At 51.2% G+C, this 23,167-nt stretch overlaps 6 protein-coding genes across 6 annotated transcripts; 2 read left to right on the forward strand and 4 right to left on the reverse strand.

Annotated features, from left to right (window-relative positions):
* Window positions 1-1,444: 1,444 nt before the first annotated feature.
* On the reverse strand, window positions 1,445-2,814 carry BDW43DRAFT_306951 (putative integral membrane protein Pth11-like; the record flags this gene model as incomplete). The annotated part of the gene is made up of 6 exons (XM_032046142.1): window positions 1,445-1,916; window positions 1,978-2,348; window positions 2,402-2,469; window positions 2,523-2,559; window positions 2,609-2,628; window positions 2,685-2,814. The coding sequence occupies 6 exons, from the start codon at window positions 2,812-2,814 to the stop codon at window positions 1,445-1,447; spliced, it is 1,098 nt and encodes a 365-aa protein (XP_031905102.1).
* A 2,273-nt stretch (window positions 2,815-5,087) lies between these two features.
* BDW43DRAFT_297175 (cytochrome P450) lies at window positions 5,088-6,891 on the forward strand (the record flags this gene model as incomplete). The annotated part of the gene is made up of 5 exons (XM_032044335.1): window positions 5,088-5,325; window positions 5,391-5,578; window positions 5,634-5,758; window positions 5,827-6,700; window positions 6,760-6,891. The coding sequence occupies 5 exons, from the start codon at window positions 5,088-5,090 to the stop codon at window positions 6,889-6,891; spliced, it is 1,557 nt and encodes a 518-aa protein (XP_031905103.1).
* Window positions 6,892-7,079: 188 nt separating this feature from the next.
* On the reverse strand, window positions 7,080-8,057 carry BDW43DRAFT_154658 (HAD family hydrolase). Its single transcript, XM_032038519.1, has one exon. It carries the CDS (start codon window positions 8,004-8,006, stop codon window positions 7,341-7,343), a length of 666 nt encoding a protein of 221 aa, XP_031905104.1. The 5' UTR covers window positions 8,007-8,057; the 3' UTR covers window positions 7,080-7,340.
* A 1,204-nt stretch (window positions 8,058-9,261) lies between these two features.
* BDW43DRAFT_297177 (regulator of G-protein signaling domain-containing protein) lies at window positions 9,262-10,116 on the reverse strand (the record flags this gene model as incomplete). The annotated part of the gene is made up of 1 exon (XM_032044336.1): window positions 9,262-10,116. One exon carries the CDS (start codon window positions 10,114-10,116, stop codon window positions 9,262-9,264), a length of 855 nt encoding a protein of 284 aa, XP_031905105.1.
* A 3,933-nt stretch (window positions 10,117-14,049) lies between these two features.
* Window positions 14,050-18,803, reverse strand: BDW43DRAFT_154692 (putative ABC multidrug transporter). Its single transcript, XM_032038520.1, has 4 exons — window positions 18,525-18,803; window positions 17,694-18,475; window positions 15,887-17,637; window positions 14,050-15,825 (listed from the first exon to the last, which is right to left on the reverse strand). The coding sequence occupies exons 1-4, from the start codon at window positions 18,717-18,719 to the stop codon at window positions 14,060-14,062; spliced, it is 4,494 nt and encodes a 1,497-aa protein (XP_031905106.1). The 5' UTR covers window positions 18,720-18,803; the 3' UTR covers window positions 14,050-14,059.
* Window positions 18,804-18,919: 116 nt separating this feature from the next.
* BDW43DRAFT_306957 (putative NRPS-like enzyme) lies at window positions 18,920-22,142 on the forward strand (the record flags this gene model as incomplete). The annotated part of the gene is made up of 3 exons (XM_032046143.1): window positions 18,920-19,621; window positions 19,680-21,049; window positions 21,116-22,142. 3 exons carry the CDS (start codon window positions 18,920-18,922, stop codon window positions 22,140-22,142), a joined length of 3,099 nt encoding a protein of 1,032 aa, XP_031905107.1.
* Window positions 22,143-23,167: the final 1,025 nt, after the last annotated feature.

The following is a 23,167-nucleotide window of genomic DNA, read 5'->3' on the forward strand; positions in this document are numbered from 1 at the left end:
CAAATACCACGGTTAGTCCTATGACCTCAAGGCCAATCTGCAAAGCGTCCCGCTTCGAGATGGTCCCCGATTTCCATGAAGGCCCAGCGCAGCCCCTCCCCATCCACGTCCGAATCGATAAAGTTGGCTTCGTTTTGGTAAATCTACAAGCTGGCGAGCCGGACCTGAAATAGCAAAACCACTTCCAAGACATCGACGAGCAGCCTCGAATGAAAACCTTCGACTTCTCAGGCGAATTCCCCTTCGACCATTGCTAGGAAATAGACCTAGACGGGAACAAGAAGGCCTTGATCGAAAATTACTCGGAATGTTACCACAGCCAGACCCCGCATCCGCGCATCGCTGGTGCCTCGGATATTGAGCACTATTACGTGGAGTCGAAGGCTGGGTATATGGCGCTCTTTTTGTATAATAAGGACCGCATTGATATCCTGTTCCGGCGCGTGATCACCTTCTTTAGGCCTACTACCTACTGTTACTGATGGCAATCACTTCCTACTGATCCTGGTATCGTGACTTCTCTGCCAGAATTCTAACATTGAAATTTAAGGAGTATGGGAACGGTACTGTACAGGCTCCATAATCTTCCTTTTTCGAGACTAGGACCCCTTGATGTCCGGATATCCTGCAGAGATCGTGTAGACTTTCCCATGTGGTTAGCCTGTGGAGATTTGATATGGGAAGAATATACCCCGGCATCGCTAATGATTCACACAGTGTTAAGATGGGAATGAGCGATATCTCCGATGGTGTAGCGGAGCGACCCAGCAATTGCAAAGTTGGAATCTTACGTTCTATTACTAGGTGCTTAGAATTGAATTAGCATTTCGTTACTCAATTGACAAAAGTTAGGGTCCCTTAAAGAATAGAGATTCAGAGGTAGTATATTGCCGTGTGAACTGCACTGCAACTTGCTAATGTCTAATGAGACATCGAGAAGTCCTATAGAACTGGAGGGCTATTTTCCGACATTCCGAATGAGCATCGCATGAGTCGCTTCCTTGAAATGAGTTTAACCTCGAATGAATCTGAGCGGGGAATTTCTAGCAGTGAACTGTTGCCTCCTTTGGAAGTTCGGATGTTGGAAATTTCTATCGAGCTCCTGATATTCTCCATCCCTAACTCACGATCATCTGAAAAGGACGCCTGTCCTCCTTTCTCCCACACCATTATTTGCACCATGAGGACAAGGAGGCGACAATAAGAAAATATTGATATGATCATTCAACGTCAATATTGTACTCTACCAGTATGCTTATCCCTTGCGTTATACCAAAAGGGGGTTGGGACAGGAAAAGAAGAGAAAAGAAAAGGGAAAAATAAAATGAAAGGAATGGATACCGTGGCATATATAGGTAGTTGGCAAAGAGACAAATAAATGAGTAGTGAAAATTATTAGAAGAATAAAAAATCAACGGACGTTGAGGTTTTGAGGTCTGCGACCTCAAGGAGAAGGGGACGACGATCGACGACCCATGTTTCGGCTGGCCTCCACGTTGGTCTTAATCTCTGTATGGGCGTATATCATGCCGTCAGGGACAAAGATCCGTTCCTGACTATGAGTCCCTCCATACCGAATCTGTGTACCAAATATGCTATCCCCGTCCGGCTGTCGAGGACGGACAGGGTCCATGGCAACATTCTCCTCCTCTACTCGGGCAAATCCCGCTGAGTACTTTCTGGCTTCTCCGCTACCAGACCAACCACTGTACCCTTTGCCAGAAGAATACTCGCCGATAAGTCTGGGATGGAAGCGGGAGGCAATTGCCTTGAATGATGGGATAGATGAGGCAAAAATACCGACGTTGATTTCGATTACAGACCAGTACATCGGCTCGCTAATCACCCATGTAGCGTCCGGATCCGATAGCATGGCAGGAATGTACGTGATTCGAATTACTGACGAAATGCAAGCACTGCACCGAAGAGTCGCGTCAGGATGGGTTAGGTGTTAGTTCGCAGACGGGGTTGACTTACAATAGCCCGACACAGAGAATGAACCCTAGTGCAATCTTCTGCTTCACTGGCACCTGGAGCTTAAATATAACTCCCAGCGGCAGGGTATACGTCAAGATGTCCGTCAAAATGTTTAGTGCTGCGTTGGCGAGGTAGAAGACGTTGATGTCCACACATTTCCCTGGCGTGGTAGTTTTCCAAGCCTTCTCAATGGGCTGGCACTGAAATGCTGCTGTCAACACAAACGAGGAGGCTTGCGCTACGAGAATACACAGCATGATCATCGAGAGCCGGTTCAGAAGTCGATCGCCCAGACGAGTATAAAATAGACAGACAGACGACTTGATTAAGCCCAATGTGGCGAGGTAAAACAACGAGCTCAGCCAAACCACCTAGTCAACGATCAGAGAATGCCACAAATACAGACAAGCTTCTAGGGATTTACCAGAGCGTATGTCTCCATATTATCGGGGTTCACGTCCACTAGGTGGGAGCCCATACCTTTCTCAACAGCTAAATACCTGGATTAGTCTCGCCCAAGACTTAGAAAATTGGCATATACATACACACGACAGTCACGGCGGAGAATGCCCATGACGTGAGCTATTTATGTGAGCAACCGTCCTGAATCGATCAAACTTGGACATCTTACACAGGCAAAGACAATCAGACCTGGGCAGAATTAGCCACGTCTCCCTCCATTTTTCTCTTGGCACAACTGTACTCACAGTCATCGTACCCCATCCTTTGTATAACAAAGATACGAGAAAACAGCCGAAGACAAACGATAATAAATGTCCAGATCGCGAACGCGACCGCTACCCCGGCCACTGTTGGACCTTTTCCGCTTGATCCCATTGTAGCTATAGAGAGACTAGTACTTGGTGAGAACGATCGACTAGCCGTCAGTCATTTGGAAACTATAGTGCTCTCAGAGGATGTCTTTATCAAGGTCCTTCGTTCTTCCTTTTCTTTCTCCGTCTCGTCGGTCTTTCACCTCTACCACTATTCAACATTAGGTCGCAATTGAAAAGAAACGATCATGTATTCGTTCAGAACTAATCAACGACTAAAAAAGAAGAATCGAGATAATCTCCTCAGCCACATGCCAGAGGTAGCCAGTAGAGGCATAAATGCTAAATATCATTATGACTGGTCGTGAAATCTTGCATGCCAAGGTTCGAAGATCAAGGCATCGATGGAGAGCAATATTTCCGGAAGAGGAGCAGTTACAAGGGAAACCCTAGGCTTAACTCCTTCCATAAGAGGTTCGATAGTTAGAGCTTGAGCGGCCGTCCCAAGGTTATTTGCGCCATCCCTCACAACCTAGCAAATGACTTTTTATCTCCGAATTACTCCTTGGGCATGGAAAGGGGGTTTGAAGAAGATTTGACATGTCAACAATATCCACCAACGTCAGTGGCGAAAGGCGGGTTCTGAAGCCTGCTGTACTCTGTACTCCTACTTCGACTCAGTTAGATGCTATTTTTATTGTGTATAAGGCTATTGTCCAATTCTTCAATGATCGCTGTGGCGCACGACTTGCCGTTGCCCTAAATAGGCTCAATTTGACGCCACTAACCGAGAATCAATCGTACCTAAGATTCTTAATTCATTGTCATTGTCGAACACAAAGAGTAGCAGGGCAGACAGGTAGGCATTTCATAGGTTGATAGTTGACTGCTACGATTGCTCTGACTTCTTCTCTTTGATTGTTGGACAGGGTGTTCCTAGATTGATATCTTTTGCAATCTTGTTTTGTTTATTTTCAATTTTGTTTTTTTTGTTCTTTTAATTTTTTCTGTGATTTTGCTTATTCCTAATATTCCCCACCTTTGCCTTCGAGGCTGTCGTTCCTTTTCTTTTTTTTTTTTTTTTCTCTTTCCCTCCCTTGACTCCCTAGTTGTGCATGAACTCCGTCCCACTAGATCCTGCGAGGCGATATGACCAAGTGACTGCGACTTGAGCTTATCAATGGTCGGGATTTGCTTTATATATGATCAGCAGCCTGCTAAGTCAGTTGGGTTGCATTCTTGACGTAAATCTACAGTCCGTGATCCGGACGTTGTGGATCTATCACACGGATGAGAATCACTTCCCTTTAAATCTTTACATGTCGCTTGTTAGTTGCTGACCATCGCAGTGGGACTCCCGCGTAAAAGCGGCCATTGACGGCCCGCCGTACATGCGGAGTGCCTCGTAGATCAATAGGGATAGGGCCGCGGATGTCCGCGACTGCTTCATTCCCCCAGCAGCCTATTTGATTGTCCCCACCACAATGAATTGGTATACAAAGCAAATATCATCTCATTGCCCGTCTCATTGTGGACTGACGTGGGCCAATTTTCACACACTCTACACAGTACCGTGTATGAATTAAGGAATCAAGGTTAATTTTGGTATTTTCCCCGAGATAAACCCGTGTCTATTGGCGGCCAGGCTGGTAGCAAGGGAGAAGGAGAAATGCAACTAGAGAGACCAAACGCTGTCTGGACTCCTAGTCAGCAGACGGTAACTGAGGACTTTCACGATAAAAGAGCAGCTCAATAAAACAGCCTCAGTACCCAGGATATGCCCATCACATCCCAGGAACCTATCATAGCTAACCGCAGCGGGCCCTAAAACGCTCGGTCTCTGACACTACCGCGTCGGCGCCTCTGCTAACGACTCCACTGGTGGAAAGGTGATTTATACCAGGTTATTAAGCCATTGCCCTCGGTACGGTACTTGGGAGCCGTGACTGGAACCAATGGCCTTACTCGTTCCTAGGAGTCCACGGTATAGTGCGATCAGACATTCATGGTCGTGGCGAGAAGAGGGGCTAGCACGGGAAGGTATTGCCTAAGAAAGGTATAGCTTTCTGCATCTTAGGAAAATAGATGGTTCCGTAAGAATGATCATTATGCGACGTACGAGTAAGCGTTGCTGCAATTATGTTCAAGTGCGCGACGATTCGCTCTTCCTGCAGCGTCTGTCCACATCTTTACGCAGAAGTACAACATAGCTTCTGGTGAGGTGATGCATAGTCTCTGAGGCAAACACCGAGTATTTCTGTCCTGACTCTTGCCTGTGGACTCCTTGTTTCAGCCGCGTTCTTCTTTTCTTTTTGTATCTCAATCTGGATCGCGAAAATGGTTCTGGCAGGGAAGGACCTGGTGTCAATTTTCACCGCTACGAATATACTCTTGGCATTAGGGGGGGCGTACATCGCCCTCCTATTTGCTTATCAGGTTGTGTACTATCGCGTTTTTCATCCCTTGTCGGTATTCCCGGGCCCATTCTGGGGCAGCGTAACCAGGCTTTGGATCGCATGGCATAATTTACGAGAAACTGAAGTTTCCACGGTCCATGCTTTAACCAAGAGATACGGTACGATCCTTCGACCTCCTCCATAGGAAACAGTGGCGTCTAATATATGTGTATATGTGTTGCAGGCCCCGTCGTACGAATCACCCCGACACTCCTTCTCGTCAGCGACCCCACGAAGCTTCCCGACATCTACCATCGAAATGCGGATAAGACAGGTCACTATATTACCGGCTCCTTCGGTGAGACCGAATCGTTGTTCAACATCCGGTCGCACAAGACGCATGCAGCCTTCCGCAAGCTCATTGCGGGTCCTGTACGTTATGCATTTTGATCCGGCCCGGCAAACCCCTGGCTGATGATTTCTCCAGTACAGCTTCTCCAATGTCAGGCACATGGAACCATTGATTGACGGCCAGATAGAAAGCTGGCTCAGCAAACTGGGTGAATCGTTCGCCAGTACTGGTGCGAGTTTCGACTTTTCGTGGTGGGCAGTGTAAGGACACCAACCGAGACACCATCGTTGATGCAATTGAACTAATTGGACGATTGGCAAACCGATAGATATGTGGCATACGATGTAATTAGTGAAATCGGCTTCGGGGCGCCCTTCGGCTTCATTGAACAGGGTAAGGATGTTGGAGGTCTCATTCAAGGGTTCCACGACGGTCTGCCTGCATTCGGTCTGCTTGCGCGTCTGCACCCATTCACCAGTTGGATAAAGACCACCTTTCTGAAGAAATACCTAGTCGCCAAACCGGAGGATAACACTGGGATCGGTGTGCTCATGCGCTTTCGTGATCGACTAATCGACCAACGTTTACACGAGATTGCCGAGGGGAAGGACGTTAACCGTGTTGACCTCTTGCAGACGTTCATCGATGCACGTACGGACGATGGCAAGCCCCTCGACATGGAGTATCTGAAGGCAGAGGTTCTGCTTGTTCTGCTGGCAGGTGCGGATACCACGGGGACCATCTTCCAGTCCCTCGTCAACCACATGCTCGTTAACCAGGAGGTCTACGAACGTATGATGGAGGAGATTGATGCTGCTAGCCGGAAGGGAGTCATCTCCGACGCAATTCCCCAGTACGACACTGTCCTAGGGCACCTCCCTTACTATGTCGCCTGTGTCCGAGAAACGTTGCGATTCAACCCGCCGGCGCCAAATATATTCCCTCGCCATGTTTCGGAACCGGGCATTGAGCTGTTCGGTAAGTTTGCTCCAGCAGGGACAGAGGTGACGGGCAACCCGTGGATCATGCATCGTGATCCAGCGCTCTTTGGAGCAGATGCAGAGGAGTTCCGTCCAGAAAGGTGGCTTGATCCTGAGAACGCGAAACTTTACAATAAATACCTTTTCACTTTCGGATATGGCTCAAGAGTCTGTTTGGGTCGGGATATCGCCATGGTAGAACTGTTCAAGGGTCCACTACAGGTACGCCAAGGACACCTCGCTCGCTTCAATTTATTTTCGCTAGTTGACACTCATTGCAGTTCTTCCGTCGCTACACACCACGAGTCGCGGCTGGCAAGCCATCTCCAAAGTTCGTAGTAAAAGGTGGGGTTGGCTTCTGGCGGGATATCTGGATGACAATTAGCAAGCGGCCGCTTGTGAAGTCACTATGATTCCAATGATTTATCTTTTTAATACGGTGATACCAACATAGAATTGGTTTTGGTGTTGAAATGCTGGAAAGACTCGCCTGCTGGTTCCAATATCCAGTGGTGCTCCGCGCTCTCATAAGCAGTCCGGGTTGCCTATTAAATCCTGAATCGCCAACTCAGAATAGCCAAAATGGGCAAAAACAGCCAAGCTGAGCGTTTTAGCACTGCAGTGGCGTTTTCAGTCTGTGACAAGAGCATTCAAGGACAGCCATATGAACGTCAAATACGTCTTTGTCGAATCTGCAGCAACCTAAATTTATATAATATATAGTGAAATATATGTAACATACATACATTTCAGCTTCTGTACAATGAGGGAAGAATACACATGGGAACACGCGCTTGAAATCACCAGCAAGGACTGTCCTGATATCGTTTCGTTCTGATGTCCGGGACACTGTCCAATGATTCTAGAGTCGCGATGAGGCCCGATTAGCACCAGACGAACTGGACTCCACTCGTCTGAGGTACTCGAGCACAATATGTAAAGAGCGGCCTTCAAGGCTCGGCCGTGACCCAGGGAGAGCTGGCAGACCGATCCGATTATGCCAGACCACATCCATGCCGGCCTTTGCTGCACCAACAACATCCCCGTTACTTCCCGCGACAAACAGGGCGTCCTTAGCCTCCACGCCAAGCGCCGATCGGATCTTCGCATACGCCTCCGGGCGAGGCTTGTAGAAACCGGCTTCCTCCGCGGTGACGACCGCATCAAATTCGATGCCGCACAAAGCCGCGGCACGGCGACCAAGCTCAATAGAACAATTCGATACAACACCCAATTGATAACCCTTTTCTTTCAACTGCTGCAGAACCTCCTTAACCTCTGGCCATGGTTGCAGCTGATCCCAATTTGCAAGTAGGGCTTTGGGTACGCTCTCCGGAAGGCCGACGTCTCTGGCTGACTCATAGACGAGATCTTCATACGGACGATATGCACCGCACCCAAACGTCAACTCTAGATACCTTGTGCGCCAGCGGTATGAGGCTTCGTTGTTGTTCGCGGCTTCGGCCCATAGGCTCCAACTGTCCAGGAGGGCAGTGAGGAGGTCGAAAATGATTGCGCGAGGCCCCATTTTTTTTTTTTTGTTTTCTGTTTGATTTTCAATATTATAATTTAATTTGATAGGATATTTATCAATTGAGTTTTTCTTTTGTAATTTTGGTTGGGTGTGCCTAGTGAGTTATATAGTTTTGTCATCGTAGACCCATTTCCTATTCATTTTCGTGCGGGTGATCTTCATGGCTGAAGGATTACCCTTACCTTACTAGTCTCTTGGTTGCATTTGTAAGTCTGGGTCGTTGTTCCCCGCTTTCGTTGATGGGATCTCGATACTTTACTTTTTACATTTTAGGAAGTTCACTTTATTTACTTATAAGGTGTGTCAACGTGTAGCATGGCTGCAGGTTGTCATGCATGTACGCTGATCTATGCCGGTGGTGGTTGATCGGGGAAAATATATAAACACTTATCAGTATAGAGGTAAGAACTTCTACCCTTTGGGGTTGCATTTAGTGTGACATTCTAAGTGTGGAGGCATTATATGCTTCATACTCAATACTAGAAAAAGACTCAGACTCCATTACCCTAAGATTTTTATCGTTTTTTTTCTTTAGTTCATTTTCTCTTCTTGCATTGCGAGGGGAGGCATCACGTGGCGTGCTATTCGTTATCGCTGGCTCGCTTCCGATTGGACTAGACCCGGACTGGTGACATCACATGAATCGCAAACCCTATGACGGCCTTCATTCGTGCGTCCTTAGGTGACTCTTGATGTTCCTGAAAGGCACGGGCTAGTAGATATATTTTTGGAGAGAAACTACACAATCACCCGAAAGGGTAAAATGAGGAAGGGAATGATAGATAACATTCTATAATTCATGAAAACGAGGCACAGGACTCTCCCCGTACGAGATTGAAGTGAATCATGAACCATGGTTTTCAGATCGACCAGGGTGAAGTCATTGATACCTCATAGATATGCGGTGGCTTTAACCTTGGGATCCATGGTTCTAAGTAATTTGTTATGTACTCGGTGTACTGGGGGCGAGATCATTAAGGTTTGAATCTCTTGTCATACGATGTGTAGTGTTAGTTTCATTTTAGTATATGTTTTACTTTTCCTATCCGTGCGAAGTTGAGATGTATATGTGCTCCAGCGCTATTCGTCTCTTATTGACTGGTAGTCCAATGTGTTCCTCGTAAATTGGCTGACAACCAGAAATAAACGCTCTGGGTATCTGGATCAGCCGAATGAATCTCAAAATGTAGGCCGCACCGGGTTTCACTTCGCTGGATATACATTATATACAAGAATAGTAGAGGCGATATTAATCAGAAGAACGCCGGAAATGCTTGGCAAGTCCCTGGAAGCGTCGCCATCTCTTCTTCGGCGAGTCGGAGTCGGGGAGAGGCTCCTTCTTCTCCGGCGTAGATTTCACGTGCCAGAGCCTCGCATCTTCGCCGTTTGGCAAGACATCCCAATTGTGGCCGCCGGTGATTTGCCGCCCTATGTCGGACGAGGATGAGGCCAAGACGTCTTGTGAAGTTCTTTCTCGCGATCTGTACCGTGATGGTGGTTGTGAAACCTCGGAATAGTCCGTATCTGCAGGGGAGGATGGAATGAGCCCACTGAGCTTTGACCGCCGGCGTGTCGAGTCATCGGAGGCCTTGGGGCAAGGAGACACTCGTTCGGTGCCACTGAGGCATGGTACTGACAAGGGCTGGACGTGAGCGGTGCCAGAGCAGCTTCGGAGGAAGGGGATGAGGATTGATTCTCGTAGTAATTCACGCATATGATGAACAGCACCGTCAAGCAGGCTGGGCGGTGGGATGGAGTCGTGGTTTTCCGTGTGCTTCAACAACTTCTCACGTATTTCATTCGGCACGTTGATCTCTCGAGGTGCACCACACTCAATGTACGTGTGTATGATGCGATCCCATACTCGCCGTAGGCGCTCTTCCGGCGCTTGCTCCTCGTGGAAAGTCTTGTCCTGATGTTGCAGCCAGTCGTAAGTCTTCCGGTAGCGTTTCGCCTCGAGGATAAACTCGAGAACCTCAAGACAGTGGTTCTGAGCTAGAAAGGCAATAAATGTGCCAAGTGTATACGGGACGGGAGCTGTATCGTCGAGAATCTCGTCAAGCCTCGGTCGCAAGTGATAGAGGGTTTTTGATTGCGGTTTCATGGCATCTGATGAAAACCGACGAGAGTTCGTTTCCCCTGTTCATTCAATGGCTAGCGACATGGTTCCCTCGAGGGATGATTTGGGTGCAGCTATAAGACAAGCATCAATGAAGTACAGATTGATGTGATGAGGGGGATCTGTGTATGACATGCTCCTCCGACATGTAGAAGCCTATGACCGAAGCGTCGATCAGCGATCATCAGCGATCCACGGCTCGACCTGCCCGCTGAGCCAGTGAAATGGGCTGGGATCCTACAGGCTGGGCATATCCGATCTGGCCTAATCAGAATGGTGGTGCCAGGGAAAAGACGATTGGAAGCATCCAATGGCTTGGGTGGAGCCTTGAAGTAGGCATAACTAGGGGAAGAGCTCTACTTGATCTAGGTTGCAGGAGACTTTGAGACAACCAGTGAACATTTCTACAGCGGTAAAAGCTAAGAGGGCCCAAAGATGACGAATATTAAAAGTTTCTCCTGAGCAGCAAAAAGTCCAGGTGTCGAAATGATTATACGTCTCGCCGTCATATGGGCTCCATGAGCCAGCCAAATATTAATATTACCCCTATTTCCCAGGGTGGGCTGTGGTAATAGCCCTGACCACAGTAGCAGTATTCCCGACGTCTGTCAGCTTGGTTGCAAGTAACCCTGGGTTTACTTAAAGCCTCGATCGTATTCCCTACGTAATGGGCGAGCAAGTGCACCCCCTACCCTGCTATCATTGTGACGCGCAATTGAAGGCCTATTGCGAGAAGGTAGTAAAATAACGGAAGCGAGGGGTAAACTTTGAACCTGAGAGCTCATTGCTATCTCAAACTTTGTCCCTTAGCAGAGAAATATGGCGCATGCACGAAGGCTGATCCGCGGCATTCCCGGGCTGCGGAGCTGTTGAGTAAGATTCGTCGAGGGGTTTAGACGAAGCGAACGGATCTACAGGTTCCATAGGTAGTTTTGGTTCCTAGACGATGGTTTGTTTAACACCTATTTTGATAAAAGCTATGGTAAAGTAGGCAGGGCCATAGCTAGATTAGAGGATGGCTTGTTGTTGCAGATCATCGGAGATCGGCGGAGAAATACTGTTCCCGTCGCTAGTCCGCGTTAGGGATGTTACGCCGAGGGATGTAAATCATTCATCACGAGACAAGCAACTCTCATCATTCTCTATCACTATTTAAACTTTTATAATGCTCTTAGACTCCTTGATCCAATGACAACACGATGGCTCTCAAAATATAGCGGAACCCTTCCATATCGTCATTGAGGACCCAGTGAACAACCACACGATGACGTGACCATGGACCACACCCCTATATGTTCGTAGAGATATCGAATCGGAGGAAAGGTCCCCCCTGTACAGCTTCGTACTCACCTCGCCATAGATAATACTAACATAACAAATCGACCACCAAGCCCACGTCTAGAACTACTCTCGATAACGAAATCTAGACCTTCGTTCCTGATCATCCCTCTTTATGTCTCGGCGGATCCGATATTAGCGAAAGCCGAGAATCCATACCCAAGTGTTCGGTTTCACTGCCCACCCTCCAGAGAAGCAGGCACCCATTGTTCGTGTTGAGTTCACGGCCATCCGGGGTCCTCACGGGACCCCGCCCATCCGTATCTTATACCCTCCCCAAAACACATCGTCGTACCGCATCGCTCATACTTCCATGGGGGCGGATATTCGGTCGGCACGGTCGACGAATTCGAAAATGGATGTCGTATCCTCGCTGAGAAGGCTGGAGCCCGGGTATACTAGGTAGAATGTCGTCTAGCACCCGAATGGCGCTACCCAACCCCACTGGATGAGTATGAATCGGTGCTGGATTGGGCACGTGGGGCGGCGGTCGCGAGCGTGGCGTGGACCGCGACCGTGTTTTCGGGGGAGGAGATCGTGCAGGAAGCAATATGAGAGCCACCTTGGCTGTACGGTTGCGGGAACATAAGCGGAAGCCGCTGGCCGGATGTTTTTGCTGAACCCAGAGGCCCAGTTACCATTTGCGACAGAGGCGGCGAGGGAGAATATCTCCGGGCCATCTTTGAACTGTACATGTGGAACGCATGATGGACAGACCATATCGGCAAAAGAGACTGGGAAAGTATGGAAGGCAATGGGTTATCCACATTTGCCGCGAACTATGTACAGAGTGCGGTGCCACCTTCACATCGGTATATCGCTCCCGGCCAGCGGCCCGCATCTGCACTGAAAGATCGTCCACCCACCGCAATTTATACTTGTGGATTTGATTGTCTTCTAGATATGGGAGTCGACTTTATGTCTCTCTTGGAGGCTGGCAATACAGTCATCTGGCACAATCACGAAACTTTATGCCACAGCTTCTTGCGGATGTCGCCGTGGAGCAGGGCCGCCATGCGCGCGCTTTCCGACGTTGCAAATGATCTGCGTCAGCTCTCTTAAAGCCCTAGAAAGGGAGTGGGATGGACTTACCCACGAATATATAGTAAAACATCTGACCAGACGTCAGAACTAATTCTAGAAGTCTTCATACCAAAGTTGTGGTCGCATGTACGTCTCCTGTGTGGAGACTGTTGGGTCCTACAAGCCACTGTGCGCAGTTTATTTGTTCTTGTTCCTGTCGCCGTCCGCTGCTGAATGATGACACTACCCTACTGGGCGTCTCGATAAAGAGAAATTATATATTGAAACTCGCCAAATGATACCGTTTACAAGACACACATGACAGTTATACTACTTTCTTCGGCCCCTGTTCGGTGTTCCCATCCAGGCTCGCCGTACCCTCCGTATGAGTAATTGCCCGTTCGACGCCATCCTGGAGCTGACTGAGACCAGGCTTCCGTATAGGGACCGGTGATTCTACAGAAGATTTGCGACGTGAGCTGAGGTTATCGCCAACCCACCGGGGTGCATAGTAGCGCAGGAACTGGCGTAGGTAAGGCAGAGAGTTTCAAATAATAATGGCATTGGCTTCAATAATGCTATGGCGACATCGGTCAGCTCTCCATCCCGATTACAGAAGAACTTAAACGCTTACATGAATACAGCTGCCAGCGCAATCTTGTACGTCTGGTCCTGCGACGTCACCAATGGCGTGAGTGTTGCTAAACGAACGACACTTATAGTAATGGCTCTAGACAAGTGGTGTCATAGTCAATGTTTCTGGCGCTCCTCGACCGGGTGATAGACCCCCTTCGCACGTGCTGGATTGGTCACTTACAGAAAGCCAACGCCAAACATACAGAGCACCCCGATTTTCTGAATGAAGGGTAGATGGAGCAGCAAGACAAGGGGGACCGGGATCAACGTCAATATCACATCACTGACCATGTTGGTGATAGCTGTTGCAAGATAGACCCCCGCCCCCCAGCCCGACCCCTTCCTCATCGAGGTCAACGTCCGTCCCCCCCGGCACCGGAGGCACCTGGTCCACTCTATATACGTACGGGGTGGACCTCGGCGCCCTCCAGCTCCTGCGCGCGCTGAACGACCGCGACCGCTTCTGCGCGCTGTCGAGCCCGTTTCTCTTCCCCGGGGGCCATCATCCCGGCGACGGCGGGGGCGCGCAGTACTGGAATGCGCACTGCATGGTCCTGGTGCATCGCGACTGGGTGAGGGTGCCAGGGGACTTCTTTGAACAGGTGTACGAGGCGATGCCCGAGATCGTGCCGCATGTGTCACGGGCGGAGCTGTCGGTCGAACCAGGAACACTGGTTGCTTCGGCTGGTGAGGTTCCGTGGATTGGGTATCTGTTGATGCATTCGAGGGTCAGTCGACGGCATTTGCTGGAGATGTATGCGCGGTTTGCGGGGGCTTGTAGGGGGGTTTTGGACGCTGCGAGTGGGGATGATCCTATCTCTTAGTTGTTGTATTTACTTTTGCCGTCTAGAGTGAGATTATAAATATGATTCAATTTAGATTAAGTATGCTAGGGTAGAGCTAGTACTGAACATATGTTGTGAAAGGTTTGCTACGCACTAGCAGCGGCCACCAACTCCCCAAACCGACTCCCAGCCCGACCTTTCAGGGCCGCCGGATTCCCAACCTCCACCACCTCCCCGCGATCCATCACCACCACCCGATCGAAGTCCATGATCATCTCCAGCCGATGACTTACCGCGATGATCGTGTAGTGTCTGAACTCCGCCCGAATGATCACCTGCATCATCCGCTCGGTTTCCCGGTCCACGCTGGAGCTGACTTCGTCGAGGAGGAGGATCCCCCCTTGATCTTGATTGTCGGACCCGTCCTCGGGGGGGGAAGACGTTGAACGCAGGCGAATCCTAGCACGGAGCACCGCCCGCCCCAGCGAGAAGAGTTGCCTCTGCCCGGCACTCAAGGTCCCGGCCGTGACGGGCGCATGCAGCCCCTCCGCCCGTTCCTGGACGAAACCCCACAGCCGGACCGCTTCGAGGACCCGCTGACACTCCGCCGGGGTTGCGGTGTTGGTCGGGTCGAGGTTCGCGCGGAAGGACGAGCCGTCAGGCAGGAAGACGGGGTCCTGGGGGACGGCGATGAGGCGTTGGCGGAGGGTCGCGCGGTGGATGCGGTGCAGCGGGATGTTGTCGATTAAGACCGGAGGTTCCTGGTCATGATTGTTGTCGGTTGAGGGCAGCGGATCGAGCAGTTTGAGAAGGAGAGCGAGGAGGCTGGATTTGCCGCTGCCGGTGCGGCCGCAGATGGCGACCTTTTCCCCCCGGTGGATGGTTAGAGTGATGTTCTTGAGGGCTAGGGGCAGCTTGGTGACGCCAGAGACGACGAAGTTAGAGTCCGACTCAGAGTCAGATTCAGACACGGTGGTGGATTTGTACCGGGCGGATACACCGCGCAACTCGACCAGCCCGCGATCCGGCCAGTTTGTGTCTGGGACGATGTCCTCCTCTCCGGGACCGTCGCGGTCCTCCGGCGCGACGGTCTCGTTGAAGGTTTTCAGTCTCGCGATCGCGCCGATGGAGGTCTCCAGTCTGGTGTAGTAAATCACGATCCCAGAGAGGCTCTCGCCGAAGGTCATCAGCGAGTACAGTGATGCACCGGCGAAGGCCGAGTTCGAATGCAGCCGGACCGCCAGCGTCGTCAGGACCGCCGCCATGACCATCACGACGAGGTTGAGGACCAGGTTCAGCCGCTCCTGGATCATGAGGAGGAGATACGCTGCGCGCTGGCTCGAGTCCACCAGACGGGCGTTCTTTTGTATGTCATCCGGGATGAACCCGAAGGCGCGCAGCGTGGCGATCCCCTTGAGCGTGTCGAGGAAATGCGTGTAGAGCGGACTCTTGGCCTCCAGGTCGAGCAATCGCAGCTGCCGCGACGTGCGGAGGTAGTATTTCTGCACGCAGTAGAGCAAGGCGCCCAGGATCGGGTAGCTGATGGCCAGGTAGACGGACGAGGTCAGCATCACAGCTGCTTGGCCAATCGACTGAAATACGCAAAAGAGGGTGTTGAGGGTAGCCTCGGGGAGTTCGGTGTCGATGAGGTTAAGATCCTGGGAGAAGAGGTTCGTGACCACCCCGGTGTCGGTATTCGTGAAGAAGGAGAGTGGTGCACGAATCAGGGTGCGTAAGGCTTGCTGGTGGAGACTGGCGCCGGCTTTCTTCACTGAGACGATGAAGAGCGTTATCCCCAGGAGGAGGAGGGCGATGATGGCGCAGATCTGCAGGAGAGCATAGATCCCCGCGTAGTAGGAGTTGGAGTGCGTAGGATGGACGGACTCGGTGGCATCACTCCAGTATGTGAGCCCTGCATTTTTATCAAGTTAATTAATGGAATCGATTAAAGATAATTGGCAGCGGAGACGCACAGATGGTTGGGTAATTAGTGAACAGACCCCAGAGGGCCGCAAAGAACAGACTACAAGCCGCCACAAACCATCCCATGCTTTTGACATACATCTTATAGACAGTGGCGTCACCGACCTGCCGGGCTGCGGCCACCGCTAGGGCAATTGGGGTGGATGCTTGGGTGCTGTTAACAGTGATCGCAGGTTCGAATTTCGTATTGCCAACCCCAGTCTCGCACTCGTGCTCGGGACGAGGACAACGCTCATCGTCAGCAGTAGTATCCTCGCCCTCCTGCTTTAGTCCCACCTCCAAACGCTGAACATAACCCCCACGGGTCGACAAATGGGCAAAGGTGCCCTGCTCTGCAAGTCTGCCGTTTTCCAGCGCGACGATGTAGTCCGCAGTCGGGAGATGCCTGACACTATGTGTGCACAGAACCACCGTCGACCCCCGTCGTCGCAGGAGGCCATCCGGTCCAAAGACCTGCCGAAAGACTTGCTCCTCGGTATCAGCATCCAACCCGCTGAACACATCGTCCAGGATCAAAAAGTCTGAATGTAGATATAGTGCTCGCGCAAGAGACACACGCTGCTTCTGCCCGCCCGACAACGCTACACCATCCGACCCGATATTCGTCTGGTCTCCCTGGGATAGGGTGGCGAGGTCGAAGCGCAGAGAAGTGGCTTCAATGACTTGGTCATACCGCTCGCGGTCAAAGGGGGTGAATCCGACGATGTTCTCTCTGATCGTACCGTTCCAGAGAAAGGCGGTTTGTTCGCAGAAACCGACGTGACGGGGGGAAATGCTCGTCCCGACGCTGCCTTGGCTGAAGGGAATTTCGCCTAGAAGGGCCTTGCAAAATGTTGATTTGCCTGAGCCGACGGGACCGATGACCATCGTCAGGGACGAGGCGGGGATTCTAGTGTTGATATTGTTCAGGACGAACTTGTCTGCTTCCCATCCGAAGTTTGCATCTCGGATGATGATGCAATCCGTAGGTTTTAGGTTAAACTGTTCTGAACTCTTCTCCATGCCGCAACTCTGGGCTTCTACCAGGGGCTGCCGATAGTCCTGACGAGGCTCCAATTCCAAAAATGCCTGAATCCGACCCAAGCAGGCCAGGCCCGAAACGAGCTCTGGGACCGACTGGAAAAGCTGCGACAGCGGCTGAGTCAACAGAGTCAGGAACGAAAGACTGGTAAACATGGTCGAAGCATTCAGTGTCTTCTGGGTGAAAGCGAAGGTCAGCGGAGGGCTGATCAATTGAGGTATGAATGCGAAGACGGCGGCGATGATCATGATCCTGCGGTATCGGGCACCAGCAGCGAGTTCGCCGACACGCAGCTGCTGCACGTACTCGGCCACGGGACCAGCGAGGCCGGATATCTTGAGTGATTTCATGCTGGCGATGACGGTGGCTGTGAGCCCGACCCGTTTCTGGACCCCGGACATCCAGGATCGCTGCGAGTCACCGGTGAAGTTGATCAAGATCCCTAAGCCAACAAAGCAAACTACCACCACGCCCACGGCGGCAACGAACACGACCCCGAGTTGCCGATAGAGCATCCAGGCGGCGAGGCCTGCCTGGATCATGCTCGCCCACGTCTCGTGCACGAAGCGGAGACCCATTCTGATGCGCTCCATGTCGGTGCTCATGAGTGTCAGCGCAGCGCTATCGTCGCCTGATCCCAGCCGGACTCGTGTGGCGGCTTTAAACGTCTCAGTGACTAGTATGGAGCGGACCATTGTCCGCAGTCGGTGGTGGCAGTACCTAGCGATCGTGTGAGTTCACTGAAATATGCCGTAACAGCAGGTGGATATCCGTACCAGTACAAGGCATACGAGATTCCAATCCCCGAGTAGATGAGTATGGCAGCGCCAATTAGCCCATATCCCACATTTGGAGCTGGCTCCGAATGAGACAGATACGTGACGAGACTCTCGATGAAAAGAGGTTGGCAGATGTAGAACGCAATCAAAGCCACCCTCGGAGGAATAGGCAGGAGTAGTTGCACCCACAATGTACGTACCAACACCTTCAGAAGGGCGAATTTATCTCCCTTCAGCTTGGTGTAGTCCATTTTCTTCGCGAATTCCTCATGCAGGGCTTGTGCGTCGAAGGAGCTGTCGAGGGGGTAGAGGGTTTCGATTGTGAAGGTATGTCTATATCCAGTCAAGAAGAGCTTATTCAGCCAGAAGAAGACGCCTAGCGAAAAGATTCCGCTCGTCTCCTCGGGGCTGTGTTTCGTTGCATCCCAGGTCACCCATCTCGCTTTTTGGCAGGCCTCTAGTAACAAGATGGCGGTCTTCAGCCCGACCGATGCACAGAATATACTGCTGTAAACGATCTCGGACCCGTGGCCTGACGACAGGAACAGAGTTCTTGCTCGCACGATATCGAGGAGAAGGGTGAGAAACAAGTAGCTGTTGAGCAGCATCGATGGTCTAGGGCTACGGCTGTGATCCACCACACTTACCGTCAGCATGAAAAGGGCCGATATAAGCTGCAGGACAGAGGAAGCGATAAACATGCGGCTCATGTAGAAGGACCCGACCGCGGCTAGTATAAGGAGTGCAAGTTCCAATCCACCGTAAAGTACGATGACCCCCTAAGCAGTCAGTGGGCAGAAACCGTGTAATAGAGAAGGGAATACAGACTGTTTTGATGAATTGCAAGACGGGCGCATTCACCACAACGGGCTTGTGTATCTGTGCCAGAGTACGCCATAGCGATGATGGAATAAACAAGACAGAGGGAATAATCGAGAAAAAGAGGCTCTCAAATTGAAGGTTGAAGTCAAATTGTTCTTGGTTGATATGGAGCATGTTGCCCTCCCCATTAGTGAAGGGCATTTTTTGAAACAGTGATTCTCGCCCCTCCAAGTCTCTACTCCCAGGGCCAAAAAGAGGGGAGGAAGAGATTAAGAGGGGAGGAAGAGATTCAGATGGGGAAAAGCAAGAAACGACGGTGAAGTTGCATGATAAGTGCAGTCCTTAGTGCACACGCTATTTCGGCTATCAGCCACCGGGCGTCAGCCAACAGACTGTCAGCTATGAAACTAGCACCTAAACTCAGCCAAGACGGATATGTCCTGATACACAAGAGGATCTATAAAGATAACGGAGTTATTTGGGCCATCGCCGAAGGATCCTACGTGGATGCTCCACATATCTCCGATCCCACCACCCGCATACCCAATCTCACCACTCGAACAATGAACAGTTCACATTCCTCAGAGCCACTAGACGGCACCGTTGTCGACCTCTTTGACCAATGGGCCGAGAAATCCCCAGAGAGAGTCGCAGCGGAGTGGCAAGGCGAATCCCTCACCTACGGGGCTCTCCGCGACGCCTCTCTCCATGTTAGTCGCGCGTTATTATTGGCCGGCGTACGGCCACGCGCCCGAGTGCCGCTGTTGACCCAGATGTCGCTGGATATGCTTCCGGCAGTGATCGGGATTTTGAGGGTAGGGGCCTGCTATGTACCAATGGATGTGGCAGCCTGGAGTCGTACTCGGATCGAGGCCGCACTCTCCGACCTGGCCTCCCCGGTAGCGGTCATCACTAGCCCTTGTCCCCGCCTCCATTTACCTGTCATCACGGTGAATTTTCAGAGGGAAGGGCTTGTCTCGTCACCATCGGACAAGGACGGCCTACGAGTGGAGCTGGAGGCACGCCGAAGCGGAATGCGCTCCGAGGACCTTGCGTGGATTATCTTCACCTCGGGCACAACGGGCAAGCCGAAAGGCGTGATGGTGTATCACAGGGGTATATACGCAGTCTGTACCGTTCAGCATAGCAAGGAGCTCGAAGACGCCGCGGAGCAAGGAGGTCGGTGCCTGCTTGCGTTCTCCATCGCCTTCGATGGCTGTGCTGCAGTTGTCTGGACGACTTTTGTCCAAGGGTGCCACGCTGGTGATGGCCTCACCATCAGACTTCCCAGAGGTCGCGACGACTTGCCAATCCTTAAACTTGACACCATCTATGCTTGCTGCGTTGGATCCGTCGAGCTCTTACGATCGCGTGCGCTATATATTCCTGGGGGCTGAAGCGCCAAAGCTGGAGGTTGTGCGACTGTGGATTACGAAAAGCAGAAAAGTGTTCACCACGTACGGTCCGTCAGAAACGACATGCGTGATCAGTTTCGGGGAACTGCATCCGGACCAGGAGGTGTCTTTTGGCGAACTTATCCCCGGGGTGAAGGTTGTCTTGGTCAATGAGGAGATGAAGGAGTCCAACTATGGCGAGGTCCTGATCTCAGGGCCTGGCTTGGCTGCTGGATATCTCAACAATCCTACACTAACAGCGAAAAAGTTCATCAAATGGAACGGAGAGCGCTTCTACAGGACAGGGGATCTCGCACGCAGGACCGAAGACGGACAGCTGATATGGGCAGGTCGCGCAGATCCGCTCGTCAAGAATCGCGGCTTCTTGATCAATCTGGAGACTGAAGTTGAACCAGCGATGCAGGCTTATCCTCAGGTCAACTTAGCTGTGGCTTTCCAGTGGCGTGATAGGCTTGTGGGTTGTGTGCAGCCGTCCACAGTTGATGTTGAAGAACTACGCAAATTTACGCAGAGTCGTGCAGATCCGTTTGTCATCCCTGATATGATCTTCACCATGAATAGCTTCCCTCTCAATGTTAATAGTAAGACAGATCGCTTAGCGCTCCAGGCCCAATTGGACGAGAAGCTGGGCCAAGATGATGATCCCGACGAAAGCGCTTCTCTTCTTGAGACAGACAGTCTAACGGCTTATGACGCGTTACGTTTGGCCTTTTCCCGGTGTCTGCAGAACAGATTCAGGAATATGGACCGGAGCTCGTCTTTCACGCGACTGGGAGGAAACTCATTGGCGGCCATTCAAGTTTCAAACTTTCTGAAGCAGCGAGGGTACTCGATTCTAGCTGCGCAAGTCCTCAAACTAGACACGATCGAACGGCTGGAAGACCGCCTGAGAAGCCAGTCTAACTTCGAAGTTGCGGAAGGAGGGAGCAGTAGCTTGCAGGCTACAGCGACACCTGTGCAGAGGCTCTTCCTCACCCGGTCTTTAGAGACACCACATACCTTCGCTATCATCGGCCTGACAAAGTACATCGGCGACTCCTCCCAAACTCCTACAGCCAGTGACCTGCGTGGCGCTATGGAAAAGACGCTCTCAGCACACATTATCTTCAGCACGCGGTTTGATCTAACCGACTTCACCCTCTTCGACCTTAGCCGATTGAATCTCACCTAGAACGAGGTCAGCGTGTCTGAAGACGAGTTCGAGCAAGCCTGTGAGGCAGCCGAAGAAGAATCATGGCAGGCCGTGAGCAGGACGACGCGCGCCGACAACGAAGTCCCGTACTGCGCGGTGACCTGCATCTCTGTGCCTGGCCGCAGAGCACTCGCCTTTGTGACGCGGATCCATCACGTCCTCACCGATGTGTTCTCCTCTGCCATCCTGTCGCAGGATCTGGAAACCGCCCTAGCAGGTGGCGAAGTAGCACCAGGCCCCCGGTTCGAGGACTTCGCGCGGTTCATGCACAGCTACACACAAGCCAACATCGAGCGGGCGACGCAATGTTTCACCAAGATGCTAGAGCCCCTACCGGCCTCATGCGTCCTGCAACCCCCGGCCCCGAAAGAACCTCCCCCACCGGAAGCCCTCAATCTCATCCGTCTCCAGTCATCCCCTTCCATCACACGGGCCGCCCTCGACGCCTCATCTCGCCGTCTCTCCGTGACCCCCAGCACAATGATCTACGCTGCATGGGGGCTCTTCCTCCATAGAATCACCTCGTGGACCCGCGTCTGCTTCTCCGTTAGTCTCTCGGGCCGCACAGTCCCGTGGCCATCGGCCCCCTCCGTTGTCGGACCCCTTCTCTGTCGCTCTTTATTCAGCACCAGCATTGGCAAGGACGCAACCGTCCACGACTGGCTCGCGACGGTGCACGAGACCACTCTCGATATCATTGAGTTCGATGGGCTCACGCATTCGCTGCCTCCATCTCTGATGGCCGACCCCCGCACGAACACATCCAACGTGCTCTGCTTCCTGGACGTCCCCGAACCGTCGCGGAATTGCAGCCACAAGGACCGCCAGAGGTATTATTATACGCTGTCCTGGTACATCACCCAGCGGGGTGAGCATGTGGCGACGGAGTTTGAGGTTCAGTTGGAGAAGGTGGATCTATACTTGGGCGATGGCCGTGGCTGGTCTGCCCGGGGAGATCTTGTCAGGACTGATCAACGCGACGGATTCTACACGTGTCGCGGAGTTAATTGCCGCTAAGTAGCTAAAGCCACCTCCTGTACATACAAGTACATCAGGTGAGAGCCCGTGGGTAGCATTGTAGCATTCCTTCGGACAATCGAAGTAGTAGTCCTCGCACTCGTCCAGCCAAGTATTCGGAGTAGCTAACCGGAACCACCAAAATCGCACAATGATATCGTAAGGTCCGCGGGAAACCACCACGGCATTGATAAATTAATAAGGTAGAATTGGAGGATGGTAGATACAAGGTCTCAAGCTAGGTAGCTATGCACCCTCGGGCCAATCCCAAACAATCATCCTTAAATACATAATTTGGGCAGGCGGTTGTCTCCCATTTACCTTTATAATTATATTTTCTGTTGCGCCTATGGAGAGGCTCAGAGGGATGATAAAGTGTTAAAGTACTTTCCTAATCATGTACATTGAATTAAATCCACAATGAGAGCTGTCAGAAACTCGAGAGGGGTATTCATATAATGATTTTTCATTTACTTGGGGGTATCGCCAACAAACACCATGTACTAAGAGTTCATCCAATATTTCCATTATCCTGCTCTACTTATACTGGGCATAGGTTCTATGATGAGGAGAAAATGGGGGGAAGAGACGAGTATACTTAAAACTTATATAAAGGTATAAAGGAACGATAGTAGACCAGAAGGTTATTATTATTATTATTAATCAAGTTTAACGTCCGTATCGAGCCATTGGCTATGACAGACACATGTGTCTAGGCAGTAGCTTAGGCCACTGCCTCTAACTGGTCCCTGGGAGCTCTATCAGTCCCCCCTATCATATATGTGTTTATTCTAGTTCTTTTCCTCGCCTGAGCCACCTATCTGTGCCAGAGCTTTTAGGCTTTGCCCTCCTCAGTGTTCATTACCTGCTGGGCATTATCTAGATATGCCTAGATAGCCTCTTCTTCTATCCTTTCTCTCTATTTTCTGTTTCTTCTACCAGCTCTAGGCCCTAAAGATTATCCCTAGAGGCTCTATCTATTTCCCTAGCTATCTCCCCTGGGAAACAGCTGATATTTATTATTA

Source organism: Aspergillus alliaceus (assembly GCF_009176365.1).
Source record: "Aspergillus alliaceus strain CBS 536.65 unplaced genomic scaffold BDW43scaffold_4, whole genome shotgun sequence".
In the NCBI taxonomy this organism is placed as follows: Eukaryota; Fungi; Ascomycota; class Eurotiomycetes; order Eurotiales; family Aspergillaceae; genus Aspergillus; species Aspergillus alliaceus.